At 34.8% G+C, this 20231-nt stretch overlaps 5 protein-coding genes across 10 annotated transcripts; 3 read left to right on the top strand and 2 right to left on the bottom strand.

Moving 5' to 3' along the window:
- Positions 1 to 1866: 1866 nt before the first annotated feature.
- On the top strand, positions 1867 to 3368 carry ZIP2 (ZRT/IRT-like protein 2). Its single transcript, XM_012990137.2, has 2 exons — positions 1867 to 2556; positions 2967 to 3368. Exons 1-2 carry the CDS (start codon positions 1938 to 1940, stop codon positions 3356 to 3358), a joined length of 1011 nt encoding a protein of 336 aa, XP_012845591.2. The 5' UTR covers positions 1867 to 1937; the 3' UTR covers positions 3359 to 3368.
- Positions 3369 to 4327: 959 nt separating this feature from the next.
- Positions 4328 to 8163, top strand: LOC105965599 (peptidyl-prolyl cis-trans isomerase FKBP43). Its single transcript, XM_012990167.2, has 13 exons — positions 4328 to 4496; positions 4763 to 4836; positions 5052 to 5284; positions 5487 to 5626; positions 5878 to 6202; positions 6373 to 6513; positions 6610 to 6699; positions 6775 to 6984; positions 7098 to 7320; positions 7410 to 7497; positions 7616 to 7657; positions 7748 to 7796; positions 7899 to 8163. The coding sequence occupies exons 1-13, from the start codon at positions 4484 to 4486 to the stop codon at positions 7981 to 7983; spliced, it is 1713 nt and encodes a 570-aa protein (XP_012845621.2). The 5' UTR covers positions 4328 to 4483; the 3' UTR covers positions 7984 to 8163.
- Positions 8164 to 8857: 694 nt separating this feature from the next.
- On the top strand, positions 8858 to 10581 carry LOC105965575 (DUF1499 family protein). Of its 2 annotated transcripts, XM_088814584.1 has the most exons (7): positions 8858 to 9064; positions 9146 to 9202; positions 9289 to 9414; positions 9725 to 9803; positions 9920 to 10012; positions 10101 to 10214; positions 10378 to 10581. In XM_088814584.1, the coding sequence occupies exons 1-7, from the start codon at positions 8928 to 8930 to the stop codon at positions 10429 to 10431; spliced, it is 660 nt and encodes a 219-aa protein (XP_088670710.1). In that variant the 5' UTR covers positions 8858 to 8927; the 3' UTR covers positions 10432 to 10581. The 2 variants fall into 2 exon arrangements, with proteins under 2 accessions (XP_088670710.1, XP_088670711.1); XM_088814585.1 differs by lacking the exon at positions 9289 to 9414 and having other exon boundaries at positions 8921 to 9064.
- LOC105965594 (AT-hook motif nuclear-localized protein 1) lies at positions 10503 to 14068 on the bottom strand. 5 transcript variants are annotated; one of them, XM_088814579.1, is made up of 6 exons: positions 13770 to 14068; positions 12982 to 13357; positions 12385 to 12452; positions 11846 to 11977; positions 11459 to 11623; positions 10503 to 10932 (listed from the first exon to the last, which is right to left on the bottom strand). In XM_088814579.1, exons 2-6 carry the CDS (start codon positions 13277 to 13279, stop codon positions 10717 to 10719), a joined length of 879 nt encoding a protein of 292 aa, XP_088670705.1. In that variant the 5' UTR covers positions 13280 to 13357; positions 13770 to 14068; the 3' UTR covers positions 10503 to 10716. The 5 variants fall into 5 exon arrangements, with proteins under 5 accessions (XP_088670705.1, XP_088670709.1, XP_088670708.1 ...); XM_088814583.1 differs by having other exon boundaries at positions 12982 to 13308; positions 13766 to 14063; XM_088814582.1 differs by having other exon boundaries at positions 12982 to 13308; positions 13770 to 14035.
- Positions 14069 to 14370: 302 nt separating this feature from the next.
- On the bottom strand, positions 14371 to 18760 carry LOC105965595 (65-kDa microtubule-associated protein 3). The gene is made up of 13 exons (XM_012990162.2): positions 18472 to 18760; positions 18097 to 18186; positions 17758 to 17964; positions 17415 to 17657; positions 17030 to 17239; positions 16798 to 16953; positions 16512 to 16671; positions 16223 to 16374; positions 16062 to 16149; positions 15898 to 15971; positions 15716 to 15790; positions 15341 to 15593; positions 14371 to 14938 (listed from the first exon to the last, which is right to left on the bottom strand). Exons 2-13 carry the CDS (start codon positions 18169 to 18171, stop codon positions 14553 to 14555), a joined length of 2079 nt encoding a protein of 692 aa, XP_012845616.2. The 5' UTR covers positions 18172 to 18186; positions 18472 to 18760; the 3' UTR covers positions 14371 to 14552.
- Between the last annotated feature and the right edge of the window lie 1471 nt (positions 18761 to 20231).

Below are 20231 nucleotides of genomic sequence, written 5' to 3'. Positions count from 1 at the left end.
TATGGATTGTTTGGGTCTATCAAGACTAGACTGTTTGCCGAATGGTGCCACACATTTCGCAGCCGTTATACCTGTTTCGCCCATTTTTGGCGAAAGTGTAAGTGGCCTCGGCTGTTGTGGTGAGGCGAACGGTCTACCTTGGTCTTCCCCGACCTTTTATGATCATTCCCACCCCGTCCTTTTTATTATTTGGGCCACCTGTTTTGCCCGTTTTCTTAACGTTTTGTTAGTTACCTATTGTCTTTTGTTTGTCAATTGCTATTATTAGCCATATGTTGGGCAGTAGCAATTTGAGCGAAACTCATTATGTACTTCTTAAATTTTGTTTTATAAACAGGTAGGGGGTCAAGCCTAACCCCCCACCCTCATTGGGTGTCGTTCTCTTAAAAAAAAAAAAAAAAAAAAAAAGTGTAGCATCTAATTTTCCGAAAGCGTATGTGTTCACATTTGAGTTTGTAACTAGCCGAAACCCTAAAAATCCCCCCAACCCCTATATATATATACATATACCAAACCCTAAACCCTAAATACCAACTCCTAAACCCTATGAGATAACTTTCTTTTACAATTATTTATTTATTTAATTTATTATAAATCATGAAAATCAATCTTAGTTATATAATTTGCTTCATAAACTATATATATATTGAAATAACATCCTCCGTAATTCCTTTAATTGGTTGATGAGTTCTACTAGTGGGATAAGTTATTTGTATCCATCATTTTCAACTGATTTTTGTTACACTCTAGTAGTCCTTTTTTAATGCCAATTTAAAGGCCGTGTGAAATGACTTTATAACCCTTCTTAAGTGCGTGCAAAAGACGATATTACCCTACTTTTGTTCTACATTAGAACCTCGATAAATTAATAATCTCGATTAAATAATAGTTTGTCGCGATCCCGACTTGGTGAAAATGTGTTAAATTATTAACTCGATAGTTTAATAATTCGCTAAATTAATAGGATTTCCATGAGCCAATTGTATTAATTTATAGACGTTTAACTGTGTTGATTATTTAGAGAAAAAAAAATTAATTTAATTTGTCATGCACAAGTTATATTCCAACAAACCAAGGGTAAAATAAAATAGTGTGGTCATATCGGTATTTTTAATTTAATTAATTAATTTATTATTTAATATTTTTTTGTAATGAGATGATAGCCCATTAAGTTTTCACAATGATCATTATGGCCCAAATTCATGTGAATTCTCAGAGTTTGGCCCAATATGTTATTATCAAATTAAATCGCCCGGAGCAATTTAGATATCATATGCAGGGGCAGATCCATTAGTGTGTTATTTATCTATTAGTTTATGTATTTTAACCCTCTAAAGTTAAAATTTTATTCACTTTTAGTCCCCACACCCGAAATTCCTTATGGGGGTGTGATATGAAATTTCTAAGGAGTCAATTGAACTTATTTAAAACTTGCCTGGATTAGAAACTAATTAAACTAAAGCTCCGGTTTTTCTTCCTCCTTGGGAGTTTCCTCGGATGTGTCCGTGTAATTTTTTTTTAAGGTGGTAAAGTAAAAAAAAGGACAAAATCGAGATTGCAAAATGCTATTAAACCCATATATAATGATTGTCTAAGTTTCATGTTGTTGGATCCGTGGTCACCACAGTTTAATTGCTGCAATAATGAATTAATTAATAAATATAATTTCGTAATCATTTTTCAGGAGAGATTTCATTTGGACAGAACAAAACAGCTAATTATCAAGTGAAAGTACTCTTTTTTTGGTCGTCCTCTTTGTGCAGTACAATATTGTAAAAGTCAAATCTGTACTACTCTCCAAGACACAATACTATATATATATATATATAATATATATACATATGTTATATATATACACATTCCAATATAATTATCTATTTAAATACATATTATCCAAAAAAAGAAAAAAAAATCAAATCAAAGCCATATTAATATACATGGCTTCTGCCAAGTCAACTCTGGTAATCATATTTCTCGTCTTGCTCCTCCACTTCCCGGAGATCCGAAGCCACGGCGGCGGCGGCCACGATGACGACGAGGTTCCCGGCGGTACTTCAACTGCAAACGGCACCACCACCGCCGACGGCGGCGGTAGCAAGAATGATCTGCACTCGAAGGGGCTGGTCCTGGTGAAGATCTGGTGCCTGATAATCATGTTCGCCGCCACGTTCGCCGGCGGGGTGTCACCGTACTTCTACAGATGGAACGAGAGCTTTCTCCTGCTGGGGACTCAGTTCGCCGGAGGGGTATTCTTGGGGACGGCGCTCATGCATTTCCTCAGCGATTCGAACTCCACGTTCGCCGATCTTACGCCGAAGCCGTACCCTTTCGCGTTCATGCTGGCGGCGGCCGGCTATCTTCTGACCATGCTGGGCGACTGCGTCGTTGCGTACGTTGTCCGAGAAAACAACGGAGGCGGCAATGATGACGTGGAAGGTGGAAAAGACCATAATAACCCTGTCTTGACGACGACTTCGTCCGTCGGCGACACCGTACTTCTCATACTCGCTCTTTGCTTCCACTCCGTTTTCGAGGGTATCGCTGTCGGCATTGCAGGTATATCTACAGTTAAATCTCTATAAATTATCTATAAATTATTTAAGTTGAGACTAACAAAATTCTATTAATTTAACGAAATATTAAATTATCGAACTAATAATTTAATACGTTTTCACCGAGTCGGGATCATGAGAAATTATTATTTAATCGAAATTATTAATTCATTGAGATTCTACTATATAAATTAGGGCTGAGCATGGGTCGGGTCGGACAATTATCAGCCAATTTCACCTATCCGACCCCACCACCCGATTTTGCTGAAAATCGAAAACCATTACCGATCCTACCACTATGCGTTCATATTGCATGTCAAATTAATTAATATTACATTGCTAGAAAAATTAATAACGTGAAAAACCCCGATTCGTAATTTTTAATTTTTAATTTTTCTTATTTGATTATGCCAGATACAAAAGGCGATGCATGGAGAAACCTATGGACGATATCGCTACACAAGATATTCGCAGCAATAGCAATGGGAATTGCACTCCTAAGAATGATACCAAAGCGACCATTTTTAACGACACTAATTTACTCCTTCGCCTTTGCTATCTCGAGCCCCGTCGGCATCGGAATAGGCATCGCTCTCGATGCCACCTCACAAGGCCGAAGCGCCGATTGGACTTACGCTATCACAATGGGAATCGCTTGCGGTGTATTTATCTACGTGGCAATTAATCATTTAATTTCCAAAGGATTTAAACCGGTGGCTAAGTGTTACTTTGATACTCCATTCTTTAAGTTTTTGGCTGTGGTTTTGGGTGTTGGAGTTATTGCAGTTGTTATGATTTGGGATTAGTCTTTTTTTCTTAATTTCCACTCATATATATATATATATATATATATATATATATATATATATATATATATATATATATATATATATATATATATATATATATATATATATATATATATATTCCAATTCATATATTCAAATGTATTGTTTTACATGTGTGATGATGAATTAATGTTTGTTGTGTGACAATACAGTAGAACTTCGATAATCTAATACTCGATTAGTTAATAACTTTGCGTAAATTAAATTTTTTTATAGGTTCCGACTGAGAAAATGTGATTCATGATCTTGGTAAACTATGCCCAATTGTTTGATACTAACGGGCTTGAGCCCATAGCTTACGTAGCCTAATTACGAGTCTTGCACTACCTACTCTTATAATAGAAATCCCCAATCCCGAATATTCTCGAATTTTTCTTCGACTTTTGAATTGTATCATTTTTCATAATTCCTGACTTGAGCGTGAGAGGATTTTTGCTGGGAAACATCCCGGCGCCCCCTAACGCTCTTTATGAGTGAATGTTTGCATCTAATTGGAGAGTTCGGAGCTCAAGTGCTCGAGTTTTTGTGCTCGCAGTAATTATTCGTCCCTACAACACGCATGCATTGGACTTCTCGCATTCTGATTCTCAGCTCGTGTCCCTCAGCTCGAGCTAATTCTTGAAGTGAGACCACATTAGGGCTAAATTATTAATTCGTCAAATTTATAAAATAATACATATTTAATAACGACAAAACATTTCACCTCCAATGTAAATATATACATACACAGACACATATTTTTGAATAATTATGTTTTGAGTCCATAGGGGCTAATTGCTACATCCTAAGCTAAAAGGGTGGTGCAATTGAAATAAAAGCAAACATAAGGGGTCATAAATATAATTATTTTCTCACACACCCGAGTGCCGACTCCCGCGTTCCGCCGCTCAGCGCGTATATAAATTTTAGGGTTTAAAGATCCTAATCAATGTTCAATATTCCCCAAAACACCAAAACCTCTCTCTCTCTCACACACAAAAACACAGTATTAGGGTTCAAAAGAGGCAAGAATTGTAAGCATAAAGCAATCACGATTTGCTCTTCATTTCCGAGAATTCCTGATTTTTTTTTTCTACATAAGGAATGGCTTTCTGGGGTGAGCCGTTCTCTCTTCTTCTTGTTTGTCTCTAATCTAAAGATTGTGTTTTATTTTCGATTCATTTTATTTTATTATTATTGTTATTCAAATTTCATGTTGCGCACCTCCGAAATCCTTCGATGATTTGCATTTTTTGATTTTTTTTGTGCGTTTTCTTTCATGAGTGTAACTTTTATGTGTGTGTGTGTGTGTGTGTGTGTGTGTGTGTGTGTGTGTGTGTGTGTTCGTGTGTGTGAATTTTAATTTTGTTACTGTTTATTCAGGTATTGAGGTGAAACCGGGGAAGCCCGTAATTCATTCTTGTGAAAAGACTAGTGGAAGGCTTCGAATTACCCAGGTACGATTTTCTTGGATTACTAAATTTTTAACCATTTGAATGAAGATAATGATATTATGAACACAATGCACATTGAATTTGTGTTAACAAAAATTTAGATATGTGAATGTAATGATGGGGAAAGGAGACCGCTTACCCGATCTTAAATTTTGTGATTTTTCTTTGCAATATGTTCTATTCAATTGCAGTAAACGTAATTACGAGTTTTTGTTTAGGCGATGCTGGGAATCGGTGATGCTACCAAGAAGAGTATACTACAGTGCAACGTGGGTAAACGAACTCCAGTTTTGATCTGTGCTTTGTTTCCCAATCAAACAGAGTCGTGTCAGTTAGATTTGGAATTCGAGGAATCGTATGATGTCATGTTTTCTGTTATCGGCCCTCGAAGCGTCTTCCTCTCTGGTTACTATGTCGCTCGAAGTCAACTAAACCATCCTCAGAGCGACACGTATCCTTTTTTTTTTATCGTCGTTCTTTTTTTTTATTCTTCAGTTTAGCCGCCACCTAAATACTATTTATATCTTATGATGCAATGACGGGTATTTTTCAACTCCTTCATTATTTATGGTGTGGATTGTTTTGTTGTTCTCGAGTTTATGTTTAGTTTACATGGTGGTAATTTTGAGTTTCCTTTACTTTTGAGTCAATAGAGAATCGTTTGGTGTGGATATTCAGAATAGCCAGTCAGACGGATCTAATTACTGTAGTGATGAGGATAAATACGAGGACAGTTTCATTGATGACAATGAAGTGCAAGTTTGTTCACCATCCCCTGATGTAAGCAGCCAAGGTATGTAATTACAATCAGATGTTCGTGTTGGAATATTGTAGCTGCAATTTTGTAAGAGTTCTAATGTATATGATTCAATTGATTTAGGCATATGACTCATAAATTATCTATTATGTTTCGTTATATCTTGTTATAAGATATGTAGTTTCTTGATCATTTGTATGGTTATTGTTATTGTTATCTACAATGATGCTATTAACGTTTATTCTGATAGTCGACTTTATTTTCTGAAATTTGTGTGATTATTAAAGATATGGATGAGAGTACACCGGAAAACGATAAGCTGGAGAATGGAAAGGCTCGCGGTAAACGGCTTACGAAGAAATTCCAAGTGGTTGAGTCAGACGATGAAGAAGATGGTGATGCTAATTCGTCTGAGAGTGAAGATGACGACGGCTTCCTTTTATCTATATTTAAGAATAAAAAAGCTGCAAAGACAACAGCTTCGACTGATGATGGAGAAAAGATTGCTCCGGCAACAGTACACATGGGCGAAAAGGCAAAAGATAACGTTGTATGTGACAGAAAGTCAAACGACAAGCTTGATCCGATAGATAAAAACGGCGAACTGGAAAGGTAATCGAGCCATAAAATTATTGTACTTTGCTATCACTTTTCCCGTGTAATTCTTGTTCAATGTTGCTCCAGCCTCCCACCTGTGATGTGAGGATATTATGGATATTTTACATACGTACACATGTTTGTGTTATTACATGATTTAGATCTATATTCGTGTATCTATGTAGGGAAGTGAAGGGTGAAGCTATTGTGGAAAACGATGTTGCCTTAATTAATGATAACGTTCATGGAAACGATGTAGAAGTCAACATAATTGACCAAAATCTGCCTATGTGCAATGGAGAGAATCAGATGAAATCTGGTGATCTGTATGTACCTCTACTTCATTTTTTTTTTGTAAACTACTATTACACGAATCTTACTCGTCGTCTATTATTTCTGCTCTTTTCTGGGGCATAAATCAGTGAAAAGCCGACAAAGAAAAGAAAGAAACATTCTGAGAAAACCTCTGAAATTCAAGATAAAGATCACGAAGTTGAAGCCCCGACAAATATGTAAGAATGTTATTTCCTTTGGCAATTTTTGTAAAACTGTAATTAGCTTTCATCTTACGCTACTTGCTCAAGCAGGGATGTTGTAGAACATGGATCTGGAAGTAGTAAAAAATCGAAGAAGAGAAGGAAAAAAGTTAATTTGGAAGGGACGAGCACAGAAGGAACTGTAGAGGAATCTAACAATGTTGGTAAAGATTGTGCATTAGGACAGGGTTTAGTACACGACGACTCGACAATGAAAGATCTGCCAGCGGAAAATGGAGACAAGGGACAACAGATTGATAAGTTTGTACCGTCTTTGTCTACTCGTTTCTTTGTTGATAATAAATGGGGTTTAGTTTGACAATTAAATTTAGAACATGAAACTGGTGTCACATAGTAGAAGTTTTTATTTGCAGCGATGTCCTCGTAAAATGTGCTAATGCTACTAGTCAGCCTGAGAAGAAATGTAAGAAAAAGACGAAGAACAAAACTCAAGGCGAAGGAGGCTCGAACATGGGCTCGCCTAATCAGACTGAAAATGCAAACCCAATTCGAAACAAGACCTTATCAAACGGGCTGACCATTGAAGAGGTGACAAATGGACTGTCAGATGGAAAAGTAGCTGCTCCAGGAAAAAAGGTATATTCTTGATTTTTTTCACTTTGTTGTGTATATTTACGATAATGCCATTTTTTTTAATAGTCTGAGTAAATGAAATCTTGCACCAGGTCAAAATTTATTACACTGCCATGTTGAAGGAGAATGGTCATGTTTTCGACTCAAATGTGGGCAAAACTGCCTGCAAGTTCCGATTAGGTAAAAAATTCTAGTGCTTTTTACTTTTTTATGCAATTTTACGAACCATGGTTATTTTCTCTATGGTCGGAGAAAATAAAATGAAAACTGGTCTTTCTTTGTATGTTTTACTTTTCAGGCGATGAAAGAATTATTGAAGGATGGAATCTTGGCATCGATGGTATATTATTAGCTATCTTGTGAATTGAAATAGACTAGTCTTCGTTTTTATAGATATAATGTTAATTATTAACACAAAATATGTGCTCAGGTATGCATGTAGGTGACAAGAGGCGACTCATTGTTCCACCATCTATGAGGTAATTATGCTCGAAATCTTCGTAAATCGTGAATGCTAAACTCCTTTGTGTAAAACTATTTTTTACGCAAATTATTGTTTTTTTTTTTTAAATATGGTGCAGTGTGGGAAAATACGGAGCAGGAGAAAACGTTCCACCAAAATCGTGGCTTGTGTATGATGTTGAATTGGTCGGTGTGCGTAAATGAGCACATTTTTTTTTCTGTCTCGATTTAATTTTGAATATTTTTGAAAGAAATGGTGGTCTAAAAAAGCAGAGGGCCATCTGTGAAACTATTATACATCCTAAAGAAGGCAAGATACATTATTGTCTTTCAGCTTCTTTAATGGCTTGAACCAACTATTGCAAGGCTGAACATTTTTTATTATTTTTTTATTTATCTTGTTTTGGTTTATTATTAAGTACTTCATGAATCTTTTATAATTATGCTAAAAAAAAAATAATAATAATAATAAAAAGCCAATAAATTGTAGGGTAAATTACTCACGGCCACCCCCGAGGTAATGTTAAATTATGAACAACTCCCTAATGTTTTGATAATTACAATCATCCCTCAATTATGAATCTTCTTACACGTCCATCGTTGCGGTGTCAAATTTAGTTGAATTTTCTGAATTATGTGGAATATTTTTTCAGTTTGTACCCGTTTTACCCCATTAAAGCTCCATATTTTGAAAGAAGATGATCATAAGATGCGTCTCTTGGCTAGTAAACATCGGATTGTGGTGCATCAGAAACCGCATTGCTGCACAAAATGAGTACAAACTAGAGAACATTCAACGAAAAGTAGAAGATTATGTTGAATTTGTCATTACATTACAAGGGTGAACGTGTAATAAGATTTATAATTGAGGGATGGTTGTAATTATTCAAATATGATGGGGATTTTTTGTAATTTGACCTTACTTTAGAGGGCGACCGTAATTTATCCTACAGAAAATTCTACTTTATACACCACCACTGATGGACGGTAAAATAATAAAGTGCTGTTGTCAAAAACACGTTTTTGTTTTTTTTTTTTGAAAAAGAGAAATAATGGTAGGTAGTGTGAATAGTAAATTAGAATAGTGTGAAGTCTATATATATGTAGTTTCCTCTCCATGTGGACAAAAGAAAAACAAGCTTTGAGAAATGGGTTCAATGGCGGCAACCCCCAATACTAACTTGTTCATTCATAAAAAATCATATATTTCTTCTCCAAATTCCCAAATCAAACTTTCAATTCGTTCACAGAAGGAGGACCCACCCGCTGAAACCAAGACTAGAAGGTAATTACACACACAAACACACACACACACTGATGTATTAACCACTTACTTAGGTAATCATCAATTTATTTTTGATTTTAGGGAAATAATATTGAGGAGCAGTGAAATTGCTGTACTTGGAGCCATTTTCCAATTCAGGTGCTGCTTTCTCAAATCTCACTCCTCTGTTTCCATTAATTTTGCTGAATGAATTTCTTATAATAATTCTGTGCGATGCGATGCAGTGGAACAAAACCAAAATACTTGGGGGTGCAGAAAAGCACAGGTGGACTAGCATTATGCCCAGCCACTAACAACTGTGTTTCTACTTCTGAGAATATCACTGATCTCACACACTATGCTCCCCCTTGGTATTATTATTCCTTTTCTTTTTTCCTTCAATTCAATTTTTTATTTATTCAAATTTTGTCTATGGTCAAAACCAGCAATTAACATGTGTTTTCTATTTATTTCATTTTCATTATATAACTTGCCTCTCTTTTTCATACATGCGTATAGTCGAACTTTATACGGACCGAAATTTAAACCTATGTCTTATTAAGGTGTATCAATCTTTCTCATACATGAGTGTGTGTGTGTGTGTGTATAAATATTGTGTTTTGTGTAGTGAAACAAGTGAATGCATAACGATACATTGTACGTTGTAATCTTTTTCGTTAGGAATTATAATCCACCGGAGGGTAGAGGGAGTAAAAAGCCCGTGAGCAAAGAACAAGCAATGGAAGAGCTTCTTCAAGTGGTAAAATAAATCTCTCTCTCTCTTTCTCTCTCTCTCTATATATATATATGTGTGTGTGTGTGTGCAAATGTGTGCACAGAAATATAAAGGTGATTTCCAACGTTTCTTTGTCATAGATAAAATCTACGAAACCAGACAAATTCACGCCTAAAATAACAGAGAAAAGAGACGACTATGTTCGAGTGGAATACGAAAGCCCAATCTTGGGGGTAAGTATATTATTATTTTCTCTTGCCTTCTAAGTGTGTGTGTGTGTGTGTGTGTGTGTGTGACTCCATTTTGTGCTATGTATCTCAGTTTGTCGATGATGTTGAGTTTTGGTTTGCACCGGGCAAGAAATCTATCGTGCAATATCGATCTGCGTCACGTCTAGGGAATTTCGATTTTGACGTAAACAGAAAGAGGATTAAGGTGATTTAATTTAATTTAATTATATTATTTTATTTGGCATATAGTCAGTTTGTGTCGTAATTCATGCGCATGTATATATATATATATATATATATATATATATATATATATATATATATATATATATATATATATATATATATATATATATATATATGTACAGGCTTTGAGGGAAGCTCTGGAGAAGAAAGGATGGGCATCAGAAAAGAGTCTTTGATCAATCATCATCATATATTAAGTTTTTCTTCCATGGTGATTTCTGCATAATCGATCGATTAACACGAGCTGTTGAAATAGTTCGATAAGTACAATAATATTTAATCAAATTCAAATATTGTTCATAATTAATGATGTTATTTGACAGCAACTGAAGTAATAATATATGCCATGAATATTTCCGAGAAAAAAAAATGAAAATAGGGTTTCAAATTCTGCCCACTTGGAGCTAACTAAGTAAAGAGACCAATCGATAGTCGCCAGCTAGGCAACCTTTTCGACCGAACTATCCATGCAAGGAAATGTTAATGTCTGCAGTTGATCTTTCTACAGTTTTTGAAGTTCCCCAATTAGTTTGGTTCTGAGATATAGTTGAGCAATTTCTCTCCACATTTTTAGTGGGCGCGCTCGATTCGTCGACCGGGCCTGCAGAAGCTTCGGTTTTCAGTTTCTTAGGTTTGACCACTTCGGGACTGCCCATGAGAAAACTCGCAACAACAACCTGTGTGTGTGTGTGTGTGTGTGTGTGAGAGAGAGAGAGAGAGAGAGAGAGAGAGAGAGAGAGAGAGAGAGAGAGAGAGAGAGAGAGAGAGAGAGAGAGAGAGAGAGAGAGAGAGAGAGAGAGAGAGAGTTAGTACTCCTTTTACAAAGAGATGTGATAAATGTCGTTTCAAGTTTTAATAATACCGTTTCGACTTCAGATGTGAGTTTGACCATTTTTTAGTCTGAATTTGGAAAAACTCAAAACACGGAATTTGTATTTCTTTGAGTTGGTTTTCTAATCAAACTTGAATCACCAAAATTGGATGTCGGATGAGAAAGATATCCATGAATCAAAATATATCATTCATATGTAACTTTGTCACTCAACATCCAATATTTAGTTGTTTCCATGTTTTAAATTTTGCCTATTCGGACTAAATAGGGGTTTTCTTTTTGCTAATATTTATAACACGAGGCATTTTTTAGCAATTCTATATAACACAGGGGTACTAAATGCAATAAACTGTAAATATATATATATGTACCTTAACGGGAGCGGCGGCAATTGTAGGACCATCAATTAAGCCTCCGACGACACGACCATCGGCTCCGGACAAACTTATTTTCATCATTCCTTGCCTGCCGAATTTGGAGCCTGGTTTCTCTATCGGAGTAAACGACCCCGAAAAAGCAATAATTTCAAATAGACCCTACAATTAAGAAATAATTTCAAATCGACCCTACAATTAAATTCCTTCCAATTTTCAAGGATCAAACTAGGAAACATAACAAACCAAATGTAATATAACGCAAACATAATACAATATTTCAAAACTTTGATATTGTCGAATATGTGAAAACTTTGCTAATTTAAAAAAAAAAATCTTTAGCAATTAAAGAACATAAATAAATAGACAAATTAGTAAGCAAACCTCATAAGTTAAATTGCTCCCCGAAGAATTCGGATGCCTAATTTTAACTCTCGAAACCGTCCCATTGCCAGATATTACACACACACTTCGAGGGCCTTGTAGCGCAAATTCCATTATCTTTGTAGAGATATCCTATTAACCAAATAAAATCGGTCAGCAAAATTCGATTATATATATATATATATATATATATATATATATATATATATATATATATATATATATATATATATATATATATATATATATATATATATATATATATATATATATTAACTCTCGTGTAGAATTAATGCAGTAATAATCGAAAGTGATCAAATGTTTATGTAAAAAGGAAACATGACTAAGTCCCTAAGTCGAAGATATTTCAACAATTTTTCGACCGAAAAATTCTTCATTACATAGAAGGAAAAAAGAAATTACGAGCTAAATCTGCATATGTTTCAGCTTTATGGATCCATTCACAGATGTCGTATAAAAGAATTAGACGAAAAAAGGTATTAACTACGAAAATGCCATTCCAATGTTAATAAATTTACCTCGCCTGTATTCACTGTTATCTCGTGAGGCAAGAAACTTGACCCGGTGAAGCAATCCACCCAATCATCTGCAGATCAACAAGAACACAATATCAGATATTTATTCATTGTACGGAATTAATTCATAAATTCTACGAGTAGTAACCAATTTCATATTAAAGCTATATCCAAGGTACTTAAAGTCCCGATTAAAATCCTGGGATTTTACGATTTTACCCCCCTCTACCTTGTTAAATCTAGTGGACACCTAATCCAGGCAAAATCCTACGATTTTACTTTATTAATGTTAGGGATGTTTTATATATGTAAAATTAGGCATGCTATATAATGTATGATCCCATGATTTTACGATTACGATTTTATAGCTTCCCTTTCGATTTTACTTACAATCCCGATTTTGACTACCTTGCATTAATTAGTTGATTTCAGTGATTAGAAAAGTACAACAATCGAACAATTACAATACATTATAATAAAGAACATAGTTAATAAACCCCATAGCTTCGAACTGAATGCACTTAAAAAACGTTCACATTTATTACGCACTCTTCGATTTTAGAAACACGACACGAGTCCAACATTGTTTTTTTTTTTTACCTAGTTTTTCTGCTCCGATTCTATTTCTTTGTTTTCTGTCCGAATTGATTTGGCGCGCAAGATTCGGTTTTTTACCCTCCACGTAGGACTTGGCGGTTGCAGGTGGGGCCGACGAAGATAGTGGCGGTGGCGGCATTGGAGAAAAAGCCATGCTCGAAGATGCTTCGGGTTTATATTTTCTTGGCCTCCCCCTTTTCTTATTCTCCGAATGTGAAATCATTACAAGCGAACTTTCGGTCCTTTGTGCGACATGGTGGCTCGATGAAGCTCCAGACGATATTTTGTTCGACGAATCCATAGCAATTGCAAATTATTAAGATCTCAATGCTGCTAATCAGGAAACAAGAAACCAAAAAAAAAAAAAAAGCTAATAATCCTGCAAAGAATTTGATAATAAAGGGGTCAAAGATCTAGCAAAGGTAAACAGTAAAGATCATTTTTTTATTAAAAAAAATTCCCTAATCACGACCTAATCACAAGTATTACGGAAAACCCAGAAATTCAAACATCACAATCAGGCAAAATAAGTTAACCCGGCTCAAATTTACCAACCCTACAATAAAAATCACCATTTTCTTGAATGTTCAGACAACCTTTTACATTCAGACCAAAGAAAAAAAAATTCAATCTTTCCTTGATCAAAACTAAGAAAAACTGAAAATAAAATATTTTTCTACTCATTAAAAATCAAACCATGCAAAACCCCATAAAAAAATAATAATAAATACATAAATAAATAAACACACCATATTTAACAACATATGGGGGAGAGAAGAAATTATACATACACAATCTCTACGGTGCTCAATTCCCAATCTGAACGAACTGCAGCTGGTTTTCTTTTGTTAATTTAATTGGGAAGAAAATAAAAAATAACAGAAGAAAATTAATTTAATTGTGTTTTCTAATCAAGAAAAACAAGAAAAAGAAATGTGAACAGGGATTTGAAATCAGGATTCAATTTGAAAAAGGGAGAAGAATTACTGGTACATTTAATCTGGCAAAAATGGGGGTAAAAAAATTTGAAGTTCTTGAATGTGAAAATTTTCTTTTTGAGAATTACAGATAATATTTTTCTATTTGAAGTAAAAAAATAATTCATGTAGGGGACCCATAGTGATAGAGAGTGGATCTTTTGGTCAACCTCTTTTCTTTTGCTGCTGACCTGCCTTTTCTTTTTCTCCAGATGTTAAAGGTGAAAAATGAAATTGCCCTGGAAGTTGGTCTGAAATTACTAGTAATGCCACTGATGGTTTTTGGTGTGGTATAGGTTTTATATTTGTTTTAAGGATGAATTAGAATCTTGAAAGAGATTTATGCAGATTACACGTGGCACCTGACAGACATTCAACGTAGGGGGTTGACAGCAAATTCTGACAAAGAATAGGGTTTAAAAATTAAAAGTGAAAAATCCCTCATTAAAATTCCTTAATGATTTTACAAAGTCACTAATTTGTCTATTATATGCTACACCGAGTGATACACACACCCACATTGGTCTGTAGATAAACGATAAAAGATCACCCGATATAGTCTTCACTGAGTGTAGCATAAAAATAACCGTCACTGACTCAAAACAAAGGCTTAGAAAATGATTTAGGCATAATGTCAAAACCAGCTCTTCTCTCCTCATAAGAATAATCCACTACTTCTTCGTTACCGCGCACCACCCCCGGTGTGAAAAGGGTCGTAGCGGTTTGCATTGCGTTAGACACCGTTGGAGGAGTGGCCGGAGTTGGAACCGGCATCTTCGTCGGTGTTTTACACGCAGTGTGTGGGTCCTTGAACTCATTGATATTTGCATTCTGGTCCTCGAAGTTGCAGGAAATTATATTCGAGCATAGTGATGATATGGGAGAGAGAGCCTTACGCAGAGCCGACGGCCCGTTGCTACGCGTGCTGCTTGATGCATTTGTGGAGTGGTGTTTCATAGGGCCAACTGATGTGTTCTTCTTGCCTGTGTTAAGACAAAGATTAAATCAAAACATAATCGTGACATTAGATAATCCACCATTATGCAAAACAACTAGGGGTGTTAATCGTATAGATCCGATCGGAATTAGCATTTTTTGAAGAAAGAAAAAATCGATATTTTAGGAAGTAAAAAAATCGATATTTTTCAAAAATTGGAATGTAGACTCAGAAATCTTCGGATAAAATTGGCGAAATTAAAAAAAAAATTGATTCCAACCCGTAATATAAAATACATAATAGTAGAATAGTATCGATTTAAAATGTAATTTACTACGAAAAAAATTGCTCCAAAAACGAAGGACGGAACAAAATTTGAAAATTCCATTGCAATTTCCACCCATATGACTGAAACTGAATTTAAAAAAAGTTTCGGAATTTGATTTACCCGAAGAATGAGCCAAGAAGCCACTCTGGTGATGAATATTAGAAGTTTGCCGCTTTAGAGGATTATTATTCTTCATAAGCGTGTTTTGAAGAGCAGCCCCTCCTAATGAAAACCTCTTATTAGCAGCACCACCACCACCGCCGCCGCCAGTTGAAGGTCTATAGTTCTTGCTTCCACTCTTCGTTGGACTCGGTTTCGACCCGTATATGGCTTCTTGTTCTGTCATTAAATGCCCCTGGAGCTTCTTCTGATTCTAATGTGATAGTTATGAATTATGATCAAGAATTATATTTAAATATTTATTAATATTTACTTTTCAGTAAGCCCACACATATTCAAAAGTAAATGTAAAAAACAAAACAAAATTCTGCATACCCTCTGCTTTTGGCGCTCTTGTTCTTTCAAATGCTTCAACTCGCAGTACTGATCGACCATGGATCTAAGACCAACCTATATACGAAATAAACAAAAAAAAAAAAAAAAAAAAAAAGATAAAACCAAACTGAAGTTCAATTTGACAGTACGAGTTATATATTGTGTCCACGAGAAGTGCTTACACCATCGTAAAGGAACTCGATTTTTCTTTCTTTCTCCCAAGCTTTTGCTTTTGATCTCAGTGTGTCCACCATTGCTATACAAATATACCCAGATCAGATTATTACACAATAGTTGTAACTCGATAGTCCCACTTAAGAACCGAAAAAAAAAAAAAGCCATATACCTGGAATTTTGTTGACAAGCAGACGAGCTTTCTCAGCACGCTTTAACATAAGATGCGTGCCTCTCCCAGCATTATAACGATTGTCGTCCTGCATTAGAAATACGCTTACATGTGAAGGTAAAATAAGTTAATTTAAATTAAATTAATAGTATTTGACCAACCCTATTGTACTCCTCCAGCCAACATTCCTCTTCACAAGCAGCCAACCATTTTTGAACCTTTTCAAGAATCTCTTTTCTGCTAAAAGCTTCGTCTTGAACCTTGGATATCTGAACTTCTAACTGTTCTAGAAGATCAGATGGACTTGTTGCCCCTACAAGATCGTAATGACATTAAGGAAGGAGTGGTGGAATTTGCAGGTTATTTCCGACTGTTCGTTATTTCCTAGAGTTTTTTTTTTAAAATCCATATTTTTTTCATTTGTTTTTTCTCTTCAAAAAAGCTCTGTACCTGACTCAATAGATTCGACAGAAAGATCCATTCCAAGATTTCCTCCAACGACCATGTGTGCTCCTCGACAAATTTCCTCTAAAATCAATTTCTTTTTCAAAAGAACTTCCTTAATTTTTCTCGTTTTCATTTCTTGAAGCCTCATAACTTCTGCCTCAGCCTGAGAACACGAAACATCGTATACATATTACACGCAAAGTATGGAATTTGCATAAAAAGGGATTAAAGACAAGGAATGAGGAATAAACTTAATACTATTTTTCTTAAGGGAATATTCAGAAATTACATTATTGATGAACTCCAAAGATAGACTATTGGCTTCTGTTATTTCATTTTCTTCAAGAGCAAGTGTTCGTGTTACATTTTGAAACATCTGTTGCTCCTCAACTGGTGTGTCCATCAGATTCCAAAGCTCCGCCATTGCCATTGCAAGATCTTGAAGCTGAAAATGCAAAAGTTAGGGAAAAGGATAATTTATTTTTTTTTTGAAAAAAAGAAAAGAAAAAGAACATGTGTACGTTTTGCATGCGCTGCAACTTAACATCCTTAAGCTTGCATATTGTACCGGATAATCTCTCTATTGTATTTTTACTTATACTTCTCGTGCCACGAGAGTCATCCAAACTTGGATGAACACCGCAAACTGTTAATTTGAAATCCATACCGAGCACCACACAAAGACCGTTAAGAACATTCAATTGATCATGCACATACTTCAGGCGCTCACCCTGCATATATATATGTTACAGTTAATTTATATATATATATTCAAAATCAACCTACTAAATGCAATCATACAATATAGGCATACTGCCATAAACAAAATAGTCTCAACAATTTAACATCAAGAGTAAATCTAAGTGACAACAATTAGACGAACAAATGGAATACGAGAAAAGGCACCTTCTCTTTTTGCAAAATAAGCAACTGCTTTCGTAAATCATCTAATCTTTTCATTGACAAATCATTCTCATCAATAACCATTGGGCTAAGGTTCTCGTCCTTGGATCCTGAAAGCTCGTTAGAGATACTATTTATTTGTCTCAGAACCTCTGCAAATTGACCCTTCCTCTCGGGTTTTTTTTTTTTCATATCTTCTAATTGAGGCATAATCGCTTGAAGCTCTTTCTTCAAGCTCCCAGAACCCTGCTTCAGATAGCAAATAATACTTACAAATATTATAAAGTCTATATATAGTAAATATATCAATTTTTTTTTTTGGGTCGTTTCTTGCACCTATTTTTACCTTCATTATATGAGCCGGTCGATCTCCCAAAGCAGAGCAAATGTCTGCCATCTGTGCTTCAGCATCTGCAACTGCTTGTCTCAACTGAGCTCGAAAGCGGTTTGCATGATCAACTTTCCTTCTATATGCATCCAAACACTCTTGTTCGAGTTCAGAAAGCATCTTATCCCTTTCATTATCGACTTCTCCAACCTCATCCCATATTTTCTGATTTCAGCCACCATTAGCAAATAGAAAAGAAAAAAATTATAATATGTATAAGGTCAATTTTTATTTTTTTATTTTTTTTAAAGCACATGCACATGAGAAAATCTGTTACCAAAGATCATCTATTCTCACCTGTAGCTCGGATAAAAGAGAACCACAATTGGTCGCCATTTGCAAGTGTCGATCAATACGGTGGCTACTATACATGTAAAGCCAAGCCTGCTGCACCGAGATCGACCCAAAATATAAACATCAGATTATCCAAAAAAAAAATAACAGTATCCACTACTGAGAAAAAAAACATTTACATATAGAGAACTCGAGACAAAAGTACACAAACTATTTGATCTCGTCACAAAGCCAACAGAAAATTCATCTATTTCAAACAATTCACAATTCACAACATAAAAAATTCAATTTTTCTAAAAATTATAACTTGCTTGGTGACAAATAAATTGATTTCGACAAACAAAAAAAAAAAAAAAAAAACAGAGAATAAGAGCATGCCTGAAATTGAAGCGCGCCTGATCAAAGTGGTGATTCCGTACTATCTTCCGAACTTGTTGGAGAATTAGCAGAGGGTTTTTTTGGGGGGAGACGATAGCGTAAGTAAACTGTGAATCGAAAAACCCTAGAAAATGTAAGGGAAATTTGTAACGCTTGCTTTTTTTGAATCAAACTATAATGAGAGGGAAATGAAATGATGATATGAAATTGAATGGAATTTCTCTCTTTTGCCTTTTTTTTCCTTTTATATTTTAAATCAAATAATATAAATATAACGTAAAGGAAGCGTATTGTGGGGTCCACACACTTGGTTTTGAATTTTCGAATTAGATTTTCTTTGTTTTAATTTAGGACAAACAACAAGGGCTGCCCTTCGGCCCCTTCCCTATGTAAGACTTGATTACGAAAAAAAAAATCTTCAATGTTTGCGTGATTACGAGCACTCTTCTGAGGTATTCTTCATCTAACAAATTTACTCTCACATAGTTACTAATAACGGAATCAGGTAGATTCGATGGAATATCCATTTTATAATTTTATAAATCTTTTTTTTTTTTTAATGTTAACTAGTCGTTTTTGTGTCATAAGGGATTTTGTGCAAGGTTTTACATTGCATGAGGGGCCAAGTGTAAGAGAAAAAAAAATATGAATTTATGGCCCTGTTTTTCTCTTCCATTTAATTATTTGAACACATGGATCAATTACAACATTCTAAAAGGGTTTTTTTGCAGCCCGTTAGTTTTAGAGTGGTGCTCATAATTACACAAACAAGGAGGTTGTTTTTGCAAATAGGTATTACCTCAGGTGGTGCTCTTAGTTATACAAACAAGGAGGTTATTTTAGCTTCAATGGTATATAATTCTTTCTTCCATTATGAGAAAAATTTGGGTTTTTTGCACTTTGCACCCTTGAATTTAGGGCTGGAAAAAAAATACCGATTACCATATACAATGGTATACCAATCAAGGATTACCGAAAAATTACCGAAAGAACGGTTACCATTGTCTACGGTACGGTATTAGTACCGTACCATTACAATATGGTACGGTATTGGTATTGTATTTCTAATACCACGGTAATACCGTACCGTACCGCAATTTACATTTTAATCCGATTAATATGTTTTTTCCGATATTATTTTTTGTAATTCTATTTTGTTTACTTAGAATCTTATAAATGGCAACAATTATTTTTCCCTTAAGTTAGCGGTAGTGTATTGTTTTATTTTTTTTTTATTTTTTTTTCTACTAAGTTGAATTTTGCAATTGAACATATATGTTCTACTAAATTGTCTTTTATGTTCCCTATAGCCAACTAATTTTATTATATATGATGTATGAATATTTTATTTTTTTACCTACATGTATGTATAGCATTGGTAAAGTATTTATTATATGTAATAATTATTAAGTACAATCAAGTTCCTAACAAATACCTAGTTGTTAACAACATTTACATTATTATGATATATGTTCTTGTTTCGATGAAGCAAATTATGTTAATTATTCCGATTATACACTGGACCTTCTTAGAAAATAAAATAGAACTCATACAAGAGTAACTAGAACTATTTTCAATTGGGATATATATGTATATTTTTAACTCATTTGTTCTTTAATTTTTGTGCATCACCAAGTACGGTAGAGTACCACGTACCGATTGTACCGTACCGAAAATAACGGTATGCTGAACATTGGTATACCGAACTTTTTGGTATGGTAACGGTATGAAATTTTTCAATACCGCAATGTACGTACACG

Source organism: Erythranthe guttata, chromosome 14 (assembly GCF_056151865.1).
Source record: "Erythranthe guttata isolate IM_541 chromosome 14, IM_541, whole genome shotgun sequence".
NCBI lineage: Eukaryota > Viridiplantae > Streptophyta > Magnoliopsida > Lamiales > Phrymaceae > Erythranthe > Erythranthe guttata.
This window is presented reverse-complemented; position numbering and strand designations above follow the sequence as displayed.